Source organism: Rosa rugosa, chromosome 6 (assembly GCF_958449725.1).
Source record: "Rosa rugosa chromosome 6, drRosRugo1.1, whole genome shotgun sequence".
Lineage (NCBI taxonomy): Eukaryota > Viridiplantae > Streptophyta > Magnoliopsida > Rosales > Rosaceae > Rosa > Rosa rugosa.
In genome coordinates, this window is record NC_084825.1 from 52,620,413 (window position 1) to 52,643,252 (window position 22,840).

The 22,840-nt window shown below is 37.5% G+C and overlaps 3 protein-coding genes across 5 annotated transcripts; 2 read left to right on the forward strand and 1 right to left on the reverse strand.

The window, feature by feature from the left end:
• Positions 1 to 556: 556 nt before the first annotated feature.
• LOC133717828 (F-box protein CPR1-like) lies at positions 557 to 3,531 on the forward strand. The gene is made up of 3 exons (XM_062144571.1): positions 557 to 702; positions 790 to 907; positions 2,137 to 3,531. The coding sequence occupies exons 2-3, from the start codon at positions 812 to 814 to the stop codon at positions 3,289 to 3,291; spliced, it is 1,251 nt and encodes a 416-aa protein (XP_062000555.1). The 5' UTR covers positions 557 to 702; positions 790 to 811; the 3' UTR covers positions 3,292 to 3,531.
• A 1,515-nt stretch (positions 3,532 to 5,046) lies between these two features.
• On the forward strand, positions 5,047 to 10,998 carry LOC133717246 (uncharacterized). Of its 3 annotated transcripts, XM_062143929.1 has the most exons (10): positions 5,047 to 5,090; positions 6,674 to 6,768; positions 7,419 to 7,523; positions 7,627 to 7,732; positions 8,143 to 8,268; positions 8,437 to 8,619; positions 9,312 to 9,417; positions 9,865 to 10,163; positions 10,364 to 10,453; positions 10,728 to 10,998. In XM_062143929.1, exons 2-10 carry the CDS (start codon positions 6,766 to 6,768, stop codon positions 10,796 to 10,798), a joined length of 1,089 nt encoding a protein of 362 aa, XP_061999913.1. In that variant the 5' UTR covers positions 5,047 to 5,090; positions 6,674 to 6,765; the 3' UTR covers positions 10,799 to 10,998. The 3 variants fall into 3 exon arrangements, with proteins under 3 accessions (XP_061999913.1, XP_061999914.1, XP_061999916.1); XM_062143930.1 differs by lacking the exon at positions 8,143 to 8,268; XM_062143932.1 differs by lacking the exons at positions 5,047 to 5,090; positions 6,674 to 6,768; positions 7,627 to 7,732.
• Positions 10,999 to 17,679: 6,681 nt separating this feature from the next.
• Positions 17,680 to 22,006, reverse strand: LOC133715528 (probable protein phosphatase 2C 76). The gene is made up of 9 exons (XM_062142045.1): positions 21,706 to 22,006; positions 20,944 to 21,232; positions 20,691 to 20,818; positions 20,249 to 20,347; positions 19,839 to 19,997; positions 19,271 to 19,357; positions 18,969 to 19,060; positions 18,270 to 18,344; positions 17,680 to 18,028 (listed from the first exon to the last, which is right to left on the reverse strand). The coding sequence occupies exons 2-9, from the start codon at positions 21,192 to 21,194 to the stop codon at positions 17,870 to 17,872; spliced, it is 1,050 nt and encodes a 349-aa protein (XP_061998029.1). The 5' UTR covers positions 21,195 to 21,232; positions 21,706 to 22,006; the 3' UTR covers positions 17,680 to 17,869.
• Between the last annotated feature and the right edge of the window lie 834 nt (positions 22,007 to 22,840).

Sequence of the window (22,840 nt, forward strand, 5' to 3'; positions counted from 1 at the left end):
TGTAACAGTAATACATTCTATTTAATAATATTCATTACTAATAATTATCTAATACTATTCAGTTTGTCCCGAGATTTTCTTATGTAAATTCTGTTAGACTCTGGCTTGTTTTCATGACTTGATTACTAATGAAATCGATTCTTATTTAACAAAAAAATTATAGTATAAATGCAAATGATATTATTGTAATAAATCCTCGAGTAATCAGAACTTTTTTTTGAGAAAAAGTAATCAGAACTTTTGAAAGCCATAGATTTGAAATTAAAGAGGAATAGCGCAAAAGAATGGGAGGGATGCCTATCTGTTTAAATTGCAAGTATATGTAAATGCATACAAACAGTTCCACACTTCCACAAGCAAGCTTATGAGATTTTCTACATCTGACTGGCGGTGTATAGAAGAATTGAATCGTCGGTAGATTAACACAACTACAGGGACCAAGTAGTCAAGTACTTCACTCTATCGTCGGAGGCACACGTACTCGGCCCAAGCAAGTTGGCACGTTTGTTAGTCACTAGAATACCCCCCACAACTGTGACAAGCTTCCGAACTCCAAACTCTAGTGACTTACTAGGTTAGGGCCCAAACCCAAAGTCCTAGTATATAAGGGAATCTTCACTCTTCCAAGTGTTCAGTCTCCACTTTCCTCAAAATCAGCTGGAGCAGGACCAGCGTCCTTGCGAAGCCCTAGCTCTGCCGCCGGTAAGCCAGTTAATAGAAATTGATTGTGCTTTTTGGCTACTTTGTTTGATTATACCTCTAATTTTTTGTTCTGTCTTCTTCTGTCAGCTTTGTGGGACAAAACCTGAAAATGAAGAGGATTCTGAAGTCACCCAAGTCAAGTGCCTCAGGTTCAAGTCAAACAGCTTGTCTTAAGAACCACAACAAATCATCTTCATCATCTCAGGTATTTTTTCTCTTTCTCCTTAGTCAGCCATTTAGGGTAACAATGAGAAAACATGTTCTGATCCATTGGTTTTTCATGGTAACACAAAAACCTTCTCTTTGTTTGTTTGTTTTTTTTTCTCTTGATATTCTTTTTACCTGTGTTGTTTTTATACTGATTTTGGCTTAAAGATTGAACCTTTGAGGGTTTTTATGCTGGTTTTGGCCTAAAGATTGTACCTTTGAGGTTGTGGCGCATGGGTTTTTCAGTCTTGACTTCTTGTTCTTAAGTTCAATATATATATATATAGTACTGCTAGTTAGGTTCAGATATATATAGTATTGTCTGTACGTGCGTTTTTTCTTTTTTCTTTTTCAATATTTAACCTTAATCTGAAGGAAGAGTGCTTCAGGGGTTTGCTATCTATTTTAGATTTTCCTAAATTTTGATGGTTTCAATAACCGTTCTTAAAACGTTCATTCCATGTTTACGTACAAACCTATTTCTTTGTTTCTTTTCTTGTTTCTTGAATAGGATTCAAATCCTACACGAGCTGCAAAACTAGGACTTGAAATATTTGTATTATGGTCCTGATATACTCTTTTTTCTTAACTAGACTCATCAAGCTAGTTGCATAGTCTTTTGAGTTGTATGTAGTGGTAACAGCTAGTAGCAGTAGCTTTGATGAGTTGATTTGTGTCATTCGATCACAATTACGTGTCTAGAATTCCTAATGTGAATTGATGCCTGCTTTACGGATTTGCTTTCTGTTTTAATCTTGCAGAATTGCAAGGGTTTTGATCATAATCCATACCCCACTTTCTATTCGAAGAATTAATTTTTGTTTCATGGTTTACAGTCCTTTTAGGTCCTCTACGATACCTTAAGTCTTTAGAACAATGAAATTTGGAGTTTCAGAATAGTGGCCAAATTTGGTGTCCTATGGCTCATTTTGTAGTAGTGTAAGTCTTTAGAACAATCAAACCATGAATGTACTTTTGTGAGTTATTTAGCATTTCTTATGTTTAAACTTTCAAGCCTTTGATGGATGTACAAGTTGAGAATGCATGTTGTGGAGCAAAATTTTGAATACTGCTTTTTTGTGTACTTCTGTTTGTTATTTGATCACAATTTTCTTAATTTTTGAACCAGCTCTATCAATCAGTGATGTTACAGAAGAAGAAAAAAAGTACTTGCAGATTATATTTAGTTGATTTAATCCACTCTCTGAATTGCCTCACACATTCTAGGTCTTGTCAATGTCGAAGGAGGAAGAGGGCATCGGTCTCCCAGAAGATATTATAAGGAAAATTCTGTGCCAGTTACCGGTCAAAACACTGATCCGGTTCACTTGTGTCTCAAAACGGTGGCGTTTTATCATCATTTCCGATCCTCAGTTCGCCAAATCCCATCTCCAACTAGCATTACAGTGGAGAACCCTCACCCAAAGACTCTTCGTCCACTCCTTAAACCCTCATTTTCAATCATGGGAATATGAAGACAATTTCAATGGTTCAGTCATAGACCTCACCTCCCCATACCCATCAAAGGAACCATGCCAAAGAGCAATTACCTCCTGCAATGGTTTGGTACTTCTAGGTGACTCTTATTTAACTGATTTGGTACACTTGGCTATCTGGAACCCATCAACCGGATTTTTCCGCAAAATACCTAGTCCAAGGATAACTATTCCCAGGAATAAATACGGATACGAGTTAGATTTTGCAGTTACTGGGTTTGGTTATGTGTCCTCCACCGATGACTACAAGCTTGTTTTAGTAGTCCCGGGCGATAGGACACATTTTCATGTCTATATCTTCTCACTGAAGGCCAACTGTTGGAAAGTTATTAAAGCCTCTCACTTGTCATCACCGGACTTCAATCACTACGTGTACGGGGCGACTCTTTCCAATGGAGCAATCCATTGGATTAACCACCGCTGCGGAGTTTCAGACCCAGCGAGTATTTATGCTTTTGATTTGGCAGAGGAGGAGTTCCGGGAAATGCCATTGCCTGTTTGGTTCCCAAATAATGACAGAGAGATGAGGGTTCTTTTAGGAGGATGCCTTTGTGTGTGGTTTAAGACGGATGCTAGGCGTAGCGAAATTTGGGGAATGACAGAGTATGGGGTGCCTGAATCTTGGGTTAAACTCTTTGGGTTTAGAGAAGCCGATTTACCAGAGGTGTTCTCTTCACAAGCTGAATGGGATCTGTGTTTTGTTACAGAAGACGGTAAAATTGTGATCAAACTACTTGAGAGTAATGAGTTCTTCAGGATTGAATGCCGTAAAGAAGAGAAGCCGGTCTGCAGCGGGCGATATTTGCTTCAAGAGGTGCCCGGGTATACGTCTTTTATTGAAAACAGATATTTATATGTTGAAACTCTAGTTTCGGTACCTGAATGATCATGTTGAGTCTTGGGGCATGAGGACTTGAGGCCTGGAAAAACTGCGAGGCAGAACAAAAATGCTGGGGACATTCATTCAAATGCTGGTTCGTTTTTATGTTTTAACTATTCTGTAATTTGGATTAATCCTCCTGTAACTATTTCTATCAATTTGTTTTCCGTGTTTTTATTTGTACTTGAGAAGCCAAAACTATGTTGCATGAAGTTTGTGTTGGTGCTGCTGCATGAAGACATTGTCTGATGGTTGTTCTAGTCATTTATCCTGAATGATTTAGGAAATTAGACGCCAGAGTTCCATTTTGTAAATTGTAAATGAGTAGATTAATTGACTCAGAAGGCAGCATTGAACAACTAGAAGCAAATGATGGGTTTGTTCTACTTTGCAATGAGCGACTCGTTTCTTGCTACAGCTCTCTGTTCAATCTCAAGTGTACACATGAAGAGAACTACAATTCGTCAAAACCATGATTCAATTGTATGTAGCAGTTATATACAGTTGACATAACCTTTCTCTCGCAACATGCACTATATACAGTCGCCATTACAATAACGGAATAACCGAATATGAGCATGAATGACAAGGCTCCCCAAAGCTCAAAAGCCGCTACAGAGCTAGACTTTGCCGCTTACAAGATTATTCGTTTTCCTCGTCACCGATGCAAAGAATCTCAAAAATTTAGAAATACACACAATCGCTCTCATTTTTTAGCAGACTTACCTACATTATAGGTAAAACCATTACTCCAAAAATGTTTTCCCCAAGAAATCTCCCTGTTGTGCTTGGCCTTGTCCAGAATTCATGGCTCCGAGTTGCAGAATTTCAAATTTGGTCAATTTCAAGCTTAAAAAAAATATTTGAGCCGAACCGAGCTGAGCTTTTACTTTTTAATATCCATGCGTCTTCACAAAAGCCTAATTGATTTCTCCTTTTCTCTTTCTCATAAAAAAAAATTACATTAATCTATGAAATAACTAACATTGTGAAATTCTAAAGCTAACGTAGCTATTTCATCTCAAATCTTCATAAACTACTGTAAGGATTAAAGGATTTGTGAACATTTAAAAGGGATGATGAAAATTAATGCAAAGACAATTTCGATAAAAGAAGATTTGTTCTAATCTAACCCTGTAAAGAAACTTTGGATTACGTTTTATCGTAGACTTTTATCTTTCTTTTTTAATTTTATATCGTGTTTTTGATCGCGTTTTAAATCACCACCATAGCTTCTATAAAACATTGTGAAATTCTAAAGCTATGTAGCTACTTATTTCATCTCAAATCTTCGTACACTACTTTAAGGATTCACGGATTTATGTACATTTGAAAATTTTCATTGAGACAATTGTTCTTTTAATAATTGGTGTAATTGCATATCGGTGCACTGAATACTCTCTCTTTCAACAAAAGAACACTCATTCTAATGTAAATCTTAAAGGAAATTAAGTTTTGATTACGTATATTGTAGAATTTTATCTTTCCCTTTTAATTTTAGATTGTGTTTTGGATCGCGTTTTAAAACACATCCATTGAATTTTATTGAACGAATCATAAAACAGAGAATTTTTCTTTCTTTCTGTTTTCTCGAGTTTAAACCGGTATTATTTTCACATAGAAAGTCTAAAAACACCAAGACTGTCACGCAGCCTAAAATACAAAGACTATAAATACCAGATAGCCGAGAGGCTATTTATTACAAATTTCTCCCCCGCTTGGTTTTGAATTCTCCTGGGGACTTCTTCTTCTTCCTCTAAACCCTTACATCATTCTGTAAAACCCTACCCAGCTAGCTACTCTTATCTGTACCCAGTGGCGAAACTTGGAGCCGAATCTTGGAGGGGCCGGAAAAAAAAAAAAAAAAAAAAAAAGACTTCAATAACATTTTTTTTTTGGGGTTTGGAACCCAGTCAAGCTGGGAGGCTCATCCCCACGCCTATTTTATTAGTTGCATAAATTAAGTACAATGGGGGGACTTGAAACCTAAACCCCGTCCATAAAATCACAATACAACTAATTTCAGAACTCAGAAGTACAAAAATTATTTAAATAGTACTCTACGCTCTTTTATAGAACTAAAGCCATCAAGTATAGAATCAGAATTGAAGCTCTTAGCAATTTCTCTCTCAATGTAGACCGCCAAGTTATCTGCCAAAAAATCATCCTCCATTTTGTTTCTAAGCCTTGTTTTAATGATTTTCATCGCCGAAAATGCTCTCTCACCGGTTGCAGTAGATACTGGAAGAGTTAATATAAGACGAATTAATCTATCAATAAGATAATATCTACATACCATTTCAGTCTCCACTAACCTCCGACATAATTGTGGAAGGACGACACTAAATACGTCCCTTGACACTAAATACGTCCCAACCAGGACGACAAGCTGCTTTCATTGTAAAAAGATAGCATGGTAAGCAATACGCTGCATCTTCAAAAGGAGAATATTCAAGCCAAGAAGAAAATTGGGTATACCATGACTCTTGAAAGCGACGAGGATGTTTCTTTCCAGACTTTGGATATTCCGTAAGGTGAATTTGATATGGCCCTAATTTCAAATAAGCACGTCTAATCTCATCGCGCTTGTTGGGTGGATATTCCCACATCTTCAAACGTTTTCCATGATCTCGTTCAATAGTAGCAATATCAACGTCATTAAAATCATGCCCAAGATTTTCCAATTGATGTTCTTCAGTATTTTGAGGATTTGAAGGAGGCTCAGCTGAACTCGATGAAGCATTAACACCAGAAGTTGTATTATTTGCAGTATCCTCAACTTCTTTTCTTTTAAAGAATGAATCAATTGTTTTCAGTTTGGGCATGATTTCATGAGCCTAGTTTCCAAACATGATCATAATTCATACCCAAATCAATAATGAATACGATAAAAAATTAAAACTGAAATCAATAAATAAAAGTCTGTACTCACCTTGAGCTCTCTGTGGTTTGAAATTGAACTGATAATTGATCACTGTAGACTGTAGTCTGTACCAGTAGTAGATGACCTTGCAGAGTTGTTTTGTAGAAGTTTAGAAGATGATGTGTTGAAGTTGAAATAGGGTGACTGACTGTTGCTCTTTAATGACTACTTAGTCACTTATAATAATAAAATATGAATAAGCATGAGATTCTTTTCTGACAAAAACTAAGCGTGATGTTCTTGTATGACAAAAACCAACAACGTGAACAGCAAAGGCTGGCCATGCCTAAAAAGCAAAGCAAATAAAAGGTTTAAAAATTACTAATTTAGTAAATTGGGGCAATGGGGGGGCCATATATATACAAAATTGCTGACTTTATTGATGTTATACACGGTTTGTTAAAGAAATTTGAAAACATTGGGGGGGCCATGGCCCTCACCCGCCCCTATAAGGATCCGCCACTGTCTGTACCCTCAATTGTACTTGATGCAAAACAGCACTGACCGAGATTCAAGAAACCCTGTCAGAGCTTCAAAGTTCAAGTCTTTTTAACTTCATGGTAACACAAAAACCTTCTCTTTCTTTGTTTTCTTTTGTTATTCTTCTTTCCTGTGATGTTTTTATGCTGGTTTTGGCTTAAAGCTTGTACCTTTGAGGCTTTTGGGTTGCTATGATTGTTGATGAGGAAGGAATTGAGTTGAAGATTGGGTTTTTGTGTTGTTATTATGCTGGTTATGGCTTAAAGATTGTACCTTTGAGGCTTTTTGGTTGTCATGATTGTTGATGAGGAAGGAATTGAGTTCAAGATTGGGTTTTTGGGTGTGAGATTGTATTTGGTTTTTGGGTTTTTGGGTTTTGGGGTGTGGGATTATGAGATTTCTGTCTGTTTAGGTGACGAGAGTAACTGGGAATAGAGAAGGGGTTCTGAGTTTTATCTGGGCCTAATGTAATGGTTTTGTTTGATCTTTTATCTGATTAGATACTCTGTGGAATCTGTGAATCATAGGGTGATATAGCCCTAAATGTGTATATGGTAATTAACAGGAGGATTAAAGATTCTTATGAGATGAAGTTGAATTGGTTTCATTGTTATGTTGAAAGGTGCTTGATCTACCTGTTTGTTTTCCCAAGTCTTTTTTGTTGGCCTAAGGGGAAATCTTGTTTCACTTGTTGGGCTTTCAAAGAACTGAATTCTGAGCACTGTCACAGGATCCACAGAATCCAGCAGAAAAGCGATTCTCACTGCGCAATGACAAACAAAGTAGCATTGCAAAGAACAAGAGCAGCAAAGTCACACTTCAAGATATCCAAGTTGTAAGACAGTTTGATTTCGTAGTATATATGTTTGAGTTTCGCTTATTGAAAGGATGATACTTACTTGCATCTCTCTGTTTTGGTACAATAATGAACATTGTAGGTCCATAATTTGATTGAAAGGTGTCTGCAGTTGTATATGAACAAAGATGAAGTCATCAATACCCTCTTAGATCGTGCTAGGATTGAGCCTGAGTTTACAAAATTGGGTATGGCACCGTACTACTCCACATAATTTACATTGCATGAGAATAAAGCCTATATCACTTCCTTTGGTTTAACATCTTTACTCTCATTTATAGTTCCAAGACGTAGTATCATCAGTTGATGGGTGGAAGAATAGTTAGACTTCGCATGTTTGTCTTCGATGTCCCTTAGGTTACTCACCTAATGTGGTTTGAAAGCTGATAAGATGTAGTTGACATGCATCAGAACTGAGTTTCCTTTATATTAAAACTGTGACATCCTAATTTGATATGGGGATTTTGAACTTTTCCTTTTTTCTTCTCATGGACCATGAGACATTTATTTGGCCTCGTGACAGCTAGATTCGTTTAACAATCTTAAATGTACTTATGCCTGCCGCAATATCCACTTATCGAGATTTGTCGTCGTGCAGATGTTTCATTTTTATCAATCCGGGGGTCATTTTTGGTACTTTTGTGTAGACTCTTTTCCAATCCATTCGCAGAAATAAATGGCGTGTTCTCCACCATCCAGCTAATTGCTAGGCAAATGCTGCACTGTAACTCCTGGGCATCAAAATCAAATGTTTCTTGGAAAAACCCCCTATGTTATCTTCTTGAATGCATATCTATTGTGTGTTGCACAAGACTAGAAAAGCATATTGCATCAGAGATGTTCGACCAACAGTTTGCTTAAATTTCATCTTTTTAATTTTCGTTTACTATAGTATGGCAGAAACTGGAAGAAGAAAATGCAGAATTTTTCAAGGCCTACCACCTAAGGCTGAAGCTCAAAGATCAAATTCATATGTATAACCGGTTGCTTGAGCAGCAATACCATCTGATGAAACAGCAAGAGCGTGCAGAGTTTAAGATAGCTCCTGTGCAGAATGGAATGCGTCACATGCCTGGTATATTCTTCTCAGAGAACTTCTTGAACAATTAAAGAAGGGAAAAATCAATATGCATGCTGTTTTGAATGAAGAAAAGAGTAGATATGCATGTCATTGCCTTCTCTTGCAATACCAACGACATCTATTGAGTTCCAACTTTTACTATAAAGAAAAAAGTACAATGTATAATAAAAAGACTAATTAAGGGGAATTCGCTCTGCACATACCATGTTTGCTTGGTTGATCAAGTATTTGATAGGTTACTCTTTGTTTGATTTCTTGGTTTTCTGGTTCTCAGCTTTGATGATTTTCCTTGAGTATAGCTAGGTACACTACTATGAACAAAACTAGCTAAAATGGATACCTAACTTCGTCCACAATTCTCTAACCTGTTGTTTATTCATAAATATCAACCAAAAAGGACATTCATATATGAGAAGAAAAATTTAAAGAAGATATATTCTCTGTGCTTTTTACTATAGTTGATCTGAAGTACTTCATAACAAATGATGTTTGGGCATATCTTGTATATTTTCCTTTTTTTTGTTGTCGATAGTTTGGAAGGTTTTTGGCCATTTCTAATTTAAGTCGATGTCATAAATATCATTTAATTTGATGCCATATTTTTCTTTTCTTTTTGTCATTTTGTATAGTCAACAATTTATCTATGGAATGTCCCATCATGCAGCAGCATCTTATTCCATCTACAGGTTATCCCGAAATCAATTCCATGGGCACCATCTCTAGTTGTCATGGAGTTAATGGAATACCTGCTCCAGGAAACTTCCACAGTATGCAACATAAGTGTGTGAAAGAGTGAGTATTGCATCTCCTATCCAATATTTTCTTCTTACATACTCATATCTTTTATCTTTCACGGTGATAGCTGCATTTCTCATAGTGAGAGTACAGAACATAATAACTGGCTCAACAGATTCTCATGCAAAATCTTATTCTCCTATTGTTTTTGTATATGTTTAAAATTTTGGATATGTTGTTATTTCGATTACCTGAGTGATGGATTTTCATGTCCAATGGTAGCTGTTTTCCGTATAAGATAGAGATTAACATACAAATCGATTTCAATTCCTTAAAGTGCTATGCCCCCATGATGAAGGTCCAGGTTACATGTACATGCATACAGACTACCATACACTTGTACATACACATGCACACATACCCGCACGCACACGCACTCCTCTCTTTATGATGTGTGCTTTCTATGGGCTTATGGTTTTGCTCCTTGTTGATCATGATGTACAGAAGAAGTCCAGCTAATACAGTACCTTTCTTCCCCGCTGGTGATATGAAGTTAGATGGGGCTTCAAGTCCTGTAGCAGTGGCATTGAATGGACAATTTTCCTTCACTCCTGAAACATCAGGGCTAAATCTGGACACACCAGTGCTTGACTCTGCATTTACTTCTGATATAGCAAATCTAGAGAGGTTGCGTCTTGGAGCAGATGGTCAGAACACATGTCCTGAGGAGTCACTTCAATCATCGGATCAGATGACTTGGGATTTTGGCTTCTCTAATACTGCTGAATGGTCAAACTTTCAAGGTAGATTTTTTTCATAATGGATTCCTAGTTCTTCTGGTATTTTTTTTTTTTTTGGATTGTCATGCCATGCTGGTATTCATCGATAGTTTAAGCTTAAATGCTTAAAGCTCATGCTGTCTTCTTCTTTTTTTTTTTTTTTTTTGGGATTCTTCTCTACTTGTTGGAATATCTAATTCCTGACATTTTTCTATCATCAACAGAGTTTGGACCAGCGGGGAACTATTCAGGCTCAGAGTTTCAACCTTCTCAGTTGGATATTAATCTTGATTCTGCAGAGCAAAATGACATGGGTAAGATATAGTTGACTCCTTTTACAATGCTTCCTTGCTCAATTTTTTAATTGGTTCTATTTGAGTGTTGCATCTGCTTGCATTCAAGAACCATTACATGTTATTGTGTTAGAGATAGAGATAGATATTTTCCAAACACGCATCTACTATCAACAAATCACAAACTATTAGTAAGATAGTGAAGTTGGTTCCATGGTTCTTCTGGATATTCAGAAATGATTGTCATGATATTTGAGATTGCAAGATGCTAACTTCTTACATGTTATTATTACAGTTGATGGGTTCCTTCTCGATGGTCCACCTGGTCAAGGCACTCAACCTGCAGAGGAAACTAAGCCAAAGTGAGTTCTTGTGTATTTGAGCGCCTCTAGTGTTCAGGATCAGATAGGTTTACCATGCAGGTCAAAGTGCTGCTTAGTCATGAATATTAAGAATTAGATGCTTCTTTTGAGCAAGATATGAACATCTGTTCATGATGAATATTCCAATCTATAGAGTTTTGGTTACAGTCATATGAAATGCATATCAGGGTTGTTTGTATTTTATTGTGACACTGAGTTTTGTGACTGGAGCCACACACACACACACACACACACACGTGTATGCATCTGTTACTTTCAACTTACGAGGGCTTACTGCAAGGTCGACACAGTCCAGAATATGGTCTCTATGTTTGTATGCAATAGATAATCATAGATATTACAATGACCACTTTAAACCAAGCAGATATGCACACAATACCAATGTATGGAACCAAAATGAAACAGATCATCAATAAGTCCTCAGTACAAAAGCAAATTTGCCTTTATTTCTATATGCACATTCAGCCATTTGCACTGTAAATTTAAGAGAAAAGTTCAACTACCGTCCCTAAACTATTCTGCCAATGCCAATTTGATACCCGAACTCTCAAAAGTATCAATGTGATACCTAAAGACCTAAATTGGCATCAACGTGATACTTCCGTCCAAAATTTCTGACGGCGTCGTTTGTTTGCTGACGTGGCAAGCACGTGGGTCCAAAAAAGGACAAAATCGACTTTTTACCCTTTTTTGTTAATTTTCATTTTTTTTTTTTGAGAAAATTTCAGCTACCGTCCCCAAACTATGGTGCCAAGGCCAATTTGATACCCGAACTCAAAAGTATCAATGTGATACCTAAAGACGTATTTTGACATCAACGTGATACTTCCGTCAAAAATCTCTAACGGCGCTATCTGTTTGCTGACGTGGCAAGCACGTGGGCCCTTAAAAAAAGTGATTTTTTTGTTAATTCATTTTTTTCTTCTTTGCATTTATTTTTCTTCTTCTTGTTCTTGTTCTTCTGGGATATTGTTCTAGCCAAACCGCCGCAAGCTCCGCTCCTTCTCCTCCACCCAAGAATCAAAGAAAAATAGCTTCTGCTTCTTCTTCAACCTCAGTCATCTTCTTCTTCTCTCGCCTCCTCCTCTCTCTCATCTCCTTCCCCTCCACCCAAACCATCACCAACACTGCCATCATCCTCTCCAATTCCTGCTACAAATCCATGTTCTTCGCACTCAACTCCCAGCGGACGGACCCAAAACGAAAGTTGGGTGACACGATTAACAAAAACAAAAAAATCAAATCTTTTTGCACCCAGAAAATTGCTCTGGGCACCCAGAGACGCCCATGTCTTCTTCTCCGCCAAAACCTATTTCCTTCTTCTCCGCCCAACAGCTTTCCTCTTTAGGGGCAACCAACTGGGAAACTGGTTTGCTGCACACCAAATTCTAGTGAACCGCTCCACCAACCATCTTCTTTCTTCGCAAAGACCGTCACCCATTCGCTAATAGAACCTCCGTCATCAAACGCCCTCCTCCACCACCACCGTCATGTCAGTAACAACAGATATCAGATACTCCGATCAAAATCACAATCACAAGGTCAAAGCAACATATAACTATGAATTCATGTATACAAGAACTAAAAACAAACCCAGCATAAACCAAAAAAGCAAAACCAACCTAGATAGCATTTGAGCACAATTAGATCAAGAAAAAGACTTGGCAGCTGGTACTTGGTACCTTTGGCTTGTCCCACACACTGTCAATTGCTCGATTTGGGTAAATGGGTCATTTCACTTTTTTTTTTGGACCCACGTGTTTGCCACGTCAGCAACACAAACGGCGCCTTCAGAAATTTTGAACCGAAGTATCATGTTGATGCCAATTTAGGTCTTTGGGTATCATATTGATACTTTTGAGAGTTCGGGTATCAAATTGGCCTTGGCAGAATAGTTTGGGGACGATAGCTGAATTTTTCTCCAAAAAATAGAAGGGTAAATGAGTCATTTCATTTTTTTTTTGGACCCACGTGCTTGCCATGTCAGCAAACAAACGGCGCCGTCAGAAATTTTGGACGGAAGTATCACGTTGATGCCAATTTAGGTCTTTGGGTATCACATTGATACTTTTGAGAGTTCGGGTATCAAATTGGCCTTGGCAGAATAATTTGGGGACGGTAGCTGAATTTTTCTCTAAATGAGAAGAGTGCAATATAACTTTTGTAGTGCCTCACTTAAGTGAGTTGTGGGTGTAAACATGTTTTGGAGGGAGATTCAAAAATTGATCAAACCCAATTGAGTTTTGCCAACCATCATCTACACAAAAACCGTATGAAATTCAATATTATCTGTTCACTTACATTCACTTCTCTTCTTTAGTTTCATTAAACAGAGAAATGATGATGAACACCAACCAAAATTCATTAAGGTTTATGAACCCCAACCACTTGTAGATGAGAGAGAGAGGGCTTGGAGTAGTATATATACAGCCTTCCTCTCTTCTTCAGCCCTCAGCTCACTTCATATATTCCAACCCAGCTACCCAAACTTCATATATACAGATGTTACGTTTCACAGTCGGATTGATGGGCTTGGTTTTTTTTTTATGATGAGTTAGTACTTAGCTTAACAGTACTACAAGTGCTAGCTACTAGGCTACTAGCTCATCATCGAAAAAACTAACCCACCATATCCGTTATATATGGGCGGAAAGGGCTGCAGTATTGGCAGCCAGCGGCAGGTACAGCAGCACCAACAAGTCAGGGCCGAGGGACAACAGCGCCTCGCCAGCCGCCGGCACACCACTCTTAGCAGATGATGCCCCCGGAGCCCCACCCACAGCAAGTGATAATGCCAGTGCACCATCAAAACTGGTGGAAGAATTGCAGGAACTGTTCCCATAAATTTTAGGCTATGTCTATTATATTTGCTTTTTCATGTTGTTAGAGCTTTAGAATTTGCTTCAGCATAAGTCTTAATATTTTGTCTTAAAAAAAAAAAAAAAAACAAGGAGAAAGAGTTGAGAATCAAGGAGCCTGGTAACAGTGAGGAAGAGTTTGATGTGGGACATGGTTTTGTTCTATAGGTTTCCTTTGTTTCCCATTCTTCAGAATTTTGTGGATTTTGGATTCCTTATTCATCAAATGTGTCTTTCCTGTTCATGTACTCTATTCCTCACTTCAATCTCAGAAAATACATTATTGCCTTTTTAATGTTCAAGCTGTCATTTTTGATTAATTGATAACACCAATACCTCAAACAACTTTTGATTCTAAACACAATTACCACTGCAAAACCAAACAGAAAGGATCTAAAGAACAATGTATATATAGACCAGAATGAAACAGATCAACAAGTCATCCTCTCTTATAAAAGCAAGTTAATTTGGAAAGCAAACCAAAATGAATACAGAAATTACATTCATTTTATTTATGCTCATTCAATCATTAATTGATCATTTACTTAAGAATGGTGATGAATCCACACATGAGATGTAATCTTCCAGAGAAACACAGGGTGAAATAATGGGGTGTGAGTGTGTGTAAGGTGGTCCTACATCCTAAATTCCTAATTGGAGGCTATAATTTTCATTGCTACATTAATTCATGTGAAGATATACATTTACATACCTGTCAACAATAACATCGTTCTGGGACAGGTGAGTTTCATAATCTCAATAACTTTTGGTAAGTCCAAAATCATAAATTCTATACCAATACCATAAATCCATTGCAGTACTTAACTTGATCTCGGGACGAGTGAAATATTTTGGAAGGAAATTCAAATACTGCATTATGTATGGTTCTTATATTAATTAACTAATGATAGAATCCATTGGTTAAAAATTTCCCCAAACCAATTAGCTTTCAGAATTCATATCATATACCAATCAATCAAGGGTAATACAACTGTTTAGTTTCTAATCTGTCACAGATTAGCTCTCATTCATATAACCTTTGGACGTTTAATTTGCAGACACACAAAGCCCCACTTGAAGTTTCAGAGATGATCGATTAACCTTATGAGTACATCCATGTAGCCTAATGTATAGGTAAAGAGAAGCATAAAACACAACAAAAGTAATACCCCTGTTTGTTTAAGTTGGTCCATTTGTTGATCAAGTTAACCGCTAATTAATCCAAGGCCCTAGCTACCATTTCAATCTTGTTTCCAACTAGCTAGTAATGAAGTTGAGATTATGCCCTTAAAAAATGAAGATAAATTGGGCCATTGATTTCTCTGATCCTTTTGTGTCATTGAGTGGAATACTGACACTGATCAAGTACATAACTCCATGGTAAATAAGGCTTCTCCCAACTACACGCCAATGACACCACACTATAAATCATATGGTATTCCCAGTACGTTCTTACTTTGCTTGTGAAGATGAATATGTTACATACTTAAATCGCAGAGAGACTCAGAGAAACAAGACTCTTACTGACCAAGAAAGAGCATTATTTCTTCTGAGTAATGCATGTGACAAGATGATCTCATTAATGTTAGGCATTTCTTATAAAGATATATGAAATTCAAAGATATAATTACTTTGTTAATGACATAAACCTAATCTTATCTAACCCATCTTTCTCCCTATATACCTAGCCTACCACAACTCCCTGCAAAATTCCTCATGTTCAGGCTGTCATTTTCCTCTGTTTCCCATTCTTCAAAATTTTGTGAATTTTGGATTCCTTATACATCAAAGGTGTCTTTTCTGGTCCTATATATATATACTCCTATTCCTCAATTCAGTCTCAGAAAATACATTATCGCCTTTTTAATGTTCAGGCTGTCATTTTCAGTTAATTGATTCTCAACACAGTGACCACTGCAAAACCAAGCAGAAAGGCACTATAGAACAATGTATATATAGAACCAGAAGGAAACAGATTAATTAGTCATCCTCTCTTAATAAAAGCAAGTACGGAAACCAAACCAAAATGAGTAAACAAATTACCTTCATTATTCTATATGCACATTCAGCAATTTGCATTGCAAATTTAATTGATCGATTATCTTAAAATGGTGATGAATATACGCATAAGATATAATCAAGTTTTTCTAATATTCCAGAAAAACACAGGGTGAAATAATGATGTGTGTCTGTAAGCTGGTCCTAAACTGGAGGGTATAATTTTCATTCCTACATTAATTCATGTGAAATTATATACTTATATACCTATCATCAATAAGATTGTTCTGGGACAGGTGATTTTCTCAATCTTAATTCATAGCCAATTGAGAAACTGGACTGATTGCTTTGGGGTAGAATCTTTACTTCGAAAAATATTTAGTATTTACTGGAAATCTGTTATAAACATCGAGAACAATAAGTCGACCTTCCCGATTATAAACATCGCACGTGAAGATCAATTTTTTTTTTTTTGGTTTTAGACGTACTGAATCTGTTAACGCGTGCATTGCACGCTCTGTTAACAGAGCCCAGGACCCAGGTGGGCTGAAGAATCTCCTACGATAATGATTCTGCTTATCTTTGGGCTGTGGTGCAGATCAGATTGAGGTGGCAGCAAGTTGCTCACTATCTGATATTTCAGTGTCAAGACTCAAGAGAAGTAAACATGTCTATAATTTCACAGGGTACCATCAGAGATAAAGAGTACAGTCAGTGAGTTCTATTATTTTTCCTTTAGTTGTAATACATTTTATCAGCGAAAATACAACAATACAGTTTAATTTGTTGTATGGAATTATTGTTCAGGTATATACTCTTTATTATTTTCTAGCTGAGGTTGATATAAAGCTAATGTCTATGCTTTTTAGGTTATTGGCTGATGATCATTCAAGCCTTCAAATCCTTAAACCCTAGGCCCTATATCTATACCGGATTGATATTGTAACAGATTTGGGACAACGGAGTAGGGTTACAGGAACTTCTATGGTGAGGCATGCGGTGCAGGAATTGCTGCACATGTTTAGCTTCCCGTTTTTCACCGTGAATGAGAATTCTGGATGCTTTGTAGGATGTGGGGAGTCTCTTAATAGATAGTTGTTCCAAATCTTATGTGCAGCGGATGCATTTGTTATAGGCAGTAATGCTTCCTTTCTGTCATCAACGCTGTTGGAAGAGGAGGATTAGCAGGCTTAGTCGATTAATTCTTCTATTGAGAGTACGACTATGCATTTAAGTTGTTCTTTTGTGCAGCTTTGAAGTTGAGTAATAAATTTCAGTTTTCACCAGTTATTTAAACTCAATTTTGATTTTGTTCATGTGTTCAATCTTTGAGGATATTCTGAGCTAACTGGAAATGAACAAGTATATATCAAACATAATACTTCAGGGAAAGAATATAAACCCGCAACATCGCGCGGGCGAGTGGTCTAGTAATCTCAAACTGGGAGATGCTTGAGTCTTTGTTTACCAATGCCATAATACTGAACGACAGATGCTCTTTGCACTTCACCACAGGGGGAAGAGAAAGCATATTCAACTAAAGGAAGAAATTAAGACAAAAGTCCCATCTGAATCTTGGCTCTGTCTATCATATTTGCCTTTTCATGTTGTTAAGAGTTTTAGAAGGTGGCTTCAGCATAGGTCTTTACACTTTGTCTTCAAAGCAGAAAAGAAAAACAAGGAGAAAGAGTTGAGAATCAAGGTGCCTGGTGTCTGACGTGGGACTTGTTTTTGTTCTATAAGTTTTCGATTAATTGATGACACCAATTTCTCAAACAACTCTTGATTCTGAACACAATGACCCTGTAAACCAAGCAGAAACTCTATATCCATCGGTTCTATTCTGTTGAAGCTGTCATTTTCAATCCATTATCAACAACCGATCCACTTACAAAACTTGATATCAATCTTGATTCTATTACACCATTGAATAATGTCTATGCAATGGAAAATCATGGATATTACAATCACCATTATTAACCGAGCAGATAGGCAAACAGTCTCAGTATATGGAACCAGAATGAAATAGATCAATAAGATATCTTCTCAGTACAAAAGCATATTTGGAAACAAAACCAATGAATAAATTAATTGCCTTCATTTCTATATGCACATTCAGCCATTTGCACTGCATTGCAAATTAATTTAATCAATTACTTCAAAATGGTAATGAATCCACACATGCGAAGTAGATTTCTCTAATCATGGTTAGCCCCAGCAGACTCTGCTTTGTCATGGTGGAACCTCACCACAATGGATGTTATATTGTCTGCACTACCACGGCCAAATGCTGTTCCAATTAACTTCCGAGCTGCCGCCTCGGGTTCTTCTTCTGTTCGGGCAAGTGAAACAGCATCCTGACACACAACGCAGAGATATATAAGCAGGGAGATCTAGTTTGAGAAAACCCAGAAACTGGGTCTAAGAGAACAAGAGGTTGTCATTGCAACAGGCAATGACAAGGACCTGTGTGCCAACATAAAAGAGCCAATAAAGAGCTCTCTCATCTGTGTGAGAATAAAGGAGCACATACATTCCAGTACCTGTGTGTGGGGGTGTGTGTGTGTGTTAATTAGAATAAGGGCAGGTCAGTTATACCTCATTTGGCACCACGTCCCACAGCCCATCACTAGCGAGCACCAGCAATTCAAATTCTTCATCTATCACTTGGTCCTGAGAGAGAGATCCAAATTTTCTCTTTAGCTTGAAATCTAATTATATGTATATCCAACAAATCCCTGACTACAAGTATAATCAACCCACTTTTAGATACCCACAATTAAAAAAAAAAATTTAAAAAAAAAACTTATATCCAGCTTGCTCAAAATATTACATCGGCGCAGTTGTACTCTCACAATCTAACAGATTCTTGAACAGTTAACAAAACACCTCCAATTTTCATGACGCATCAGATTAAAATTCAGTACTGAAATTAATAACCTAACTTTTTCATTGAATCATTTTTCTAATCACGAGGAATAACGAGGATTTACTTAAAAGGCAGCAACAGCAAATTCATGCACAAAAATAGCACCTTGTGAAAAAAACATATTGAGACGTTACAAATGCATTACCAACTTGCCATATTGGATTACGCCCTTTATGATTTTTGGTATTAATATAGGACTCAACAGATGCAACAATTAATTACTAAATAACTTGCTGTTAATTACTGGGATTATACTCTGAATTCATGCCATATCACTAGAAAGATAGGTAAGTATAAAGATTCACCCTCAAAATAGATTAAGAATGAGATGAATTAACCCGGAATTCAAAAATAACATCCTTATTTACCTGGATCTCAGGTTCTGCAACAACAAATTGCTTCAACATGCGGTTTCCAAAAGCCCGAGACATAGCCAAAACACCTCCTACCCTCCAAGTTCCTGAGGACATTAACACAAAAATATGTGAGCTAGACCACTGACACAGTAAAAGAAAGAAATATGCAGCTCTAGAGCTGTAGATCCAATTTTGCACACTTGTAATGAGAAACAAGTGATCCCCATGCAACATATTGTGTGCAACTATGTATTTATCATAGCAGCCAACATGTATTTCAATGCATCAATTAAGAGGTTTTGTTCAAGCCTTACCTGCCCACATTACAATGCCCCCAGCATTTTCAATTCTCTTTCTCTCATCAGTTCGATTTGGTTTATGATCCTCAGATAGAGGAATTGCTGTCAAAAAAGAGAATATATACTTTTAGAAATCCACACTACAAGTCTACAACTCCATAACTTGTAATACTCATTCAATACCCATTACAAAGAAACAAATTGAGAAAAAAAAAAAAAACAGCTGAACAAATTATCATTCTAATTGTCGAGGATAAAACCTAGCTAATCCAGGCTATTGGTTTATGGCTTTCAACATTCATTCAATTTCAAGGTGTTTTTGTGTTATATTTTTATTTAAGAAAAACAAAAATCAAAGCACAACTAAAAAGGACCCTGGTAATTACTAATTAGCAGGCATCAAATCTCTACAATCTCGCGGTTATAGATATGAAGTAAAACACTTGTATATATCCTTTAAAGTTTTCAGCATTGAAGTTTGAATGAGGTTTGAGGTACTTTACCATACATTCAGTTAAGAACTATTTACATTTAACCACTTTTATATTACTCGTGAAGCAGTTAATAAGTTAATACTTAATACCTTTGCCTGCCTTTGATATTACTGTACGAGAATCTCCAACATTGGCAACGTATAGATGGTTGCCCACTAAGACTGCTGTTGAAGCAGTAGAACCATCATCGCGGTATGTATCCCTTTCAGAATCCAAAAAAGCTGCATCAGTTTGTTGATATGATTCACCTGCAAGCTCACCCAAATTACCCAGCAGAAACAAAGAGACACAAGTCACAGGGTGACAAAGTGTTCGATACAGGATCCCACACTTCATGAAATGTAAGGACAAAACTATTTCCTCTTTCCACCTGTCCTAAAAAGACATGAATAATTCGTGTGTGTGGGATCCTGCATCAGAACAAAGGATACGCTACAAGCATGTCACCCACATACTGAAAGTGCTTCATAAGATTGAGGCACAAATAAGTTGCACTCACTAATAGCTAACTTGGTGTCTGTTATAAAGTTTGGATGCTTCATGAGATTCTCAAATAGATGCTCCTTCAGATATTCAGCAGCGCGAGAACCACCATGACCTGTAACACCATAGTAAAAGCTCATGTTCCTTTCTATTGGACAATAATCATGAATTGCATTTAAAGTGGAAACGGTTATCACACTTTGGTCAATCTCTAGTCACTGCAGTTTCCTACGGATGAGCAACAAATTGGCAACTACCATGTTTTTAAAGACCCAAGTTTTTCCACATGTTCAAACACTGAACCGGGAGAATCTAGTCATTTAGTCTGTCATAACAATCAGTGTCATTTATTTTGTTTTTTGTTACAATTTCACAGGCCTGATAAGGAATGTTACGTGCCCTACATTTAAGTAATTAGAATTTCTATGTATAAGAAAAGAAGATAAAGACAATCTCACCATCAAAAATTCCAAAGAGGCAAACTGTTTGCCCATCAATCTTGGAAGTTTTTATATCATAAAAATCCTCCATGGTGGCTCTTTTTCCCCTAAAACTGGAATAGCCACAGCTAAGTTTTCCGCCTTCACTGTCAATCAGAAAACAAGGAGCATGAAGTTCAGAATGGTTATAATTACAGCTCCAGAAGCATGTTAATTTTTCTAAGAATTTCAAAAAAAAAAAAAACACAAACAAGGAGAATCCCATATAAACCTTTTCCAGCCTCCACTGATATATCCACCCTCGTCATCTTTCTGCGATAAGACATCAACAATGGAACCCTGTTTCTCGGTCGCACTAGAATCAACCATCATCCTTAAACACGTTGTCTTAAATTCGCAGTTCCCCAAAGATGTTTGCATGCAAACTCTCCCAATGTTGTTCAAATACGCCCCAGTTTTTGTGCACGCTACTATATTCCCAGCTTGAACAATCAGACTCCTTATCCCACTCTTGCATATCATTTAAATCGACCAGCCTGGCCCCTCCCCGCACCCGATAACTGCCCAACAAAACAAGAAAAATCATTAATTAACAACCAAAATTAAATTCCAGATTCACATAATTAACAATGCGACAGTGATCAGATCAATAACTCCACAGATTTCCTACTCCTACCCGAAAACATCACGCTTTTAACATAAAAAAAAGAATCCAACAAGAAAACACTGCCAAATGAGCAAGTTGTTATTAGAAATCAAACATGTAAACCGAAAACTAGTCATTTCCTCCATTGAAATCCATCAAACTTCACATCCTTCCATTCATATAAGATCCATACAAACAATCAATCATTCTTTCAGCCCTGGACAAAACGTAATCTAGTATCATTGAGCTGGATTGATCTCAAAACCAATCCCGGTTTCAATCGACGACCATTCAAACACTTACCGACGACAATTCAAACACTTACAGGCAATCAAAACAGATCAAAAAAGCTGAAACTGGATCGAGATTTGATAGTAGGAAACTCACGCAGAAACGGCGAACGATCCTTCGAATTTTGAGCTCCGAACGGATCGATATCGATGGCCGTAAAGTATATACCGGCAACCGGATGAGGATCGGAATCTAGAGGTTCATGTGAATATACTACGTCACCTTTTCTGGTGGCTTCAAAAACAGATAGATAAGATAGAAGAATCTGAAACCCTAGAGAGAGAAAGAGAGAGAGAGATTGAATCCCTGAGGTGGATAAATTTAGTGAGAGAGAGAGAGAGGAAGGAAGGAGAGCGATGGTGATGATTGATTATGGAGCACCGAGAGAGAGAGAGAGAGAGAGAGAGAGGGAATGGGAATAATAATAGAGAGAGAAAGAGAGGAGGTGGCCACGTGGCGGCTTCCATGCAGTCCCACTTTAGGGAAATGATCTGGTCCATCAGTTTTTGAGGGATTGGCCATCGCCGCCTCACGCGTGTCCCGCCACCACCCTGCGTTTAGTGGCCTTCATTGGTCGTTTTGGCCCCCTCCTTCCATGCAATTTTGAAATCTCATTCATCTCGTTGGGCCTTTTTCTTTTTGGGTTTAAGTGATTATAATTCAATTGGGCTATGGGTCTAGCGCCTTACACCATTGGGTCGAGTGCTTACTATTGGGCTTTCTAGTGTGATGCTTGTAACTAGTCCAAGTAGTTTATTACTGCCGTCTCATCTCTAAACGGAACGTTGAACGAGGTGATGACGGAACTCGGAAGCAGTGCCTTATTGTTCGAACAGTATAACAACACTGTTAGACAGGCCCTGCATTCTTAAATGTGGTTCGTGTTCATACTGCATGTATCACATACCACTAAACATAAGACAGTCCGTACGACATGGTGTGTGATACCCCGAAAATTCGTATTTATTTTCCGAGGATTTTTCGGAATCTAAATTGTGGTTATTGGACGGTTTCATGGCTCGTGGATAGAGCGGAAGTGTTTCGGGCGAATAAATATTCGAAAAGTGTGGATTTAGGGGGGGGGGGGGGGTTCAAGGTTTTGATACGTCGAGATTCTCTGAAAACTTCATTCACGAAAGTTGTAGATCGCATCGATACGAGTTCCTGGACATGCGGTACGCGTCAATCGGAGCTCGTATGAGAAAGTTATGGCTATCGGAAGAAGTTTCCG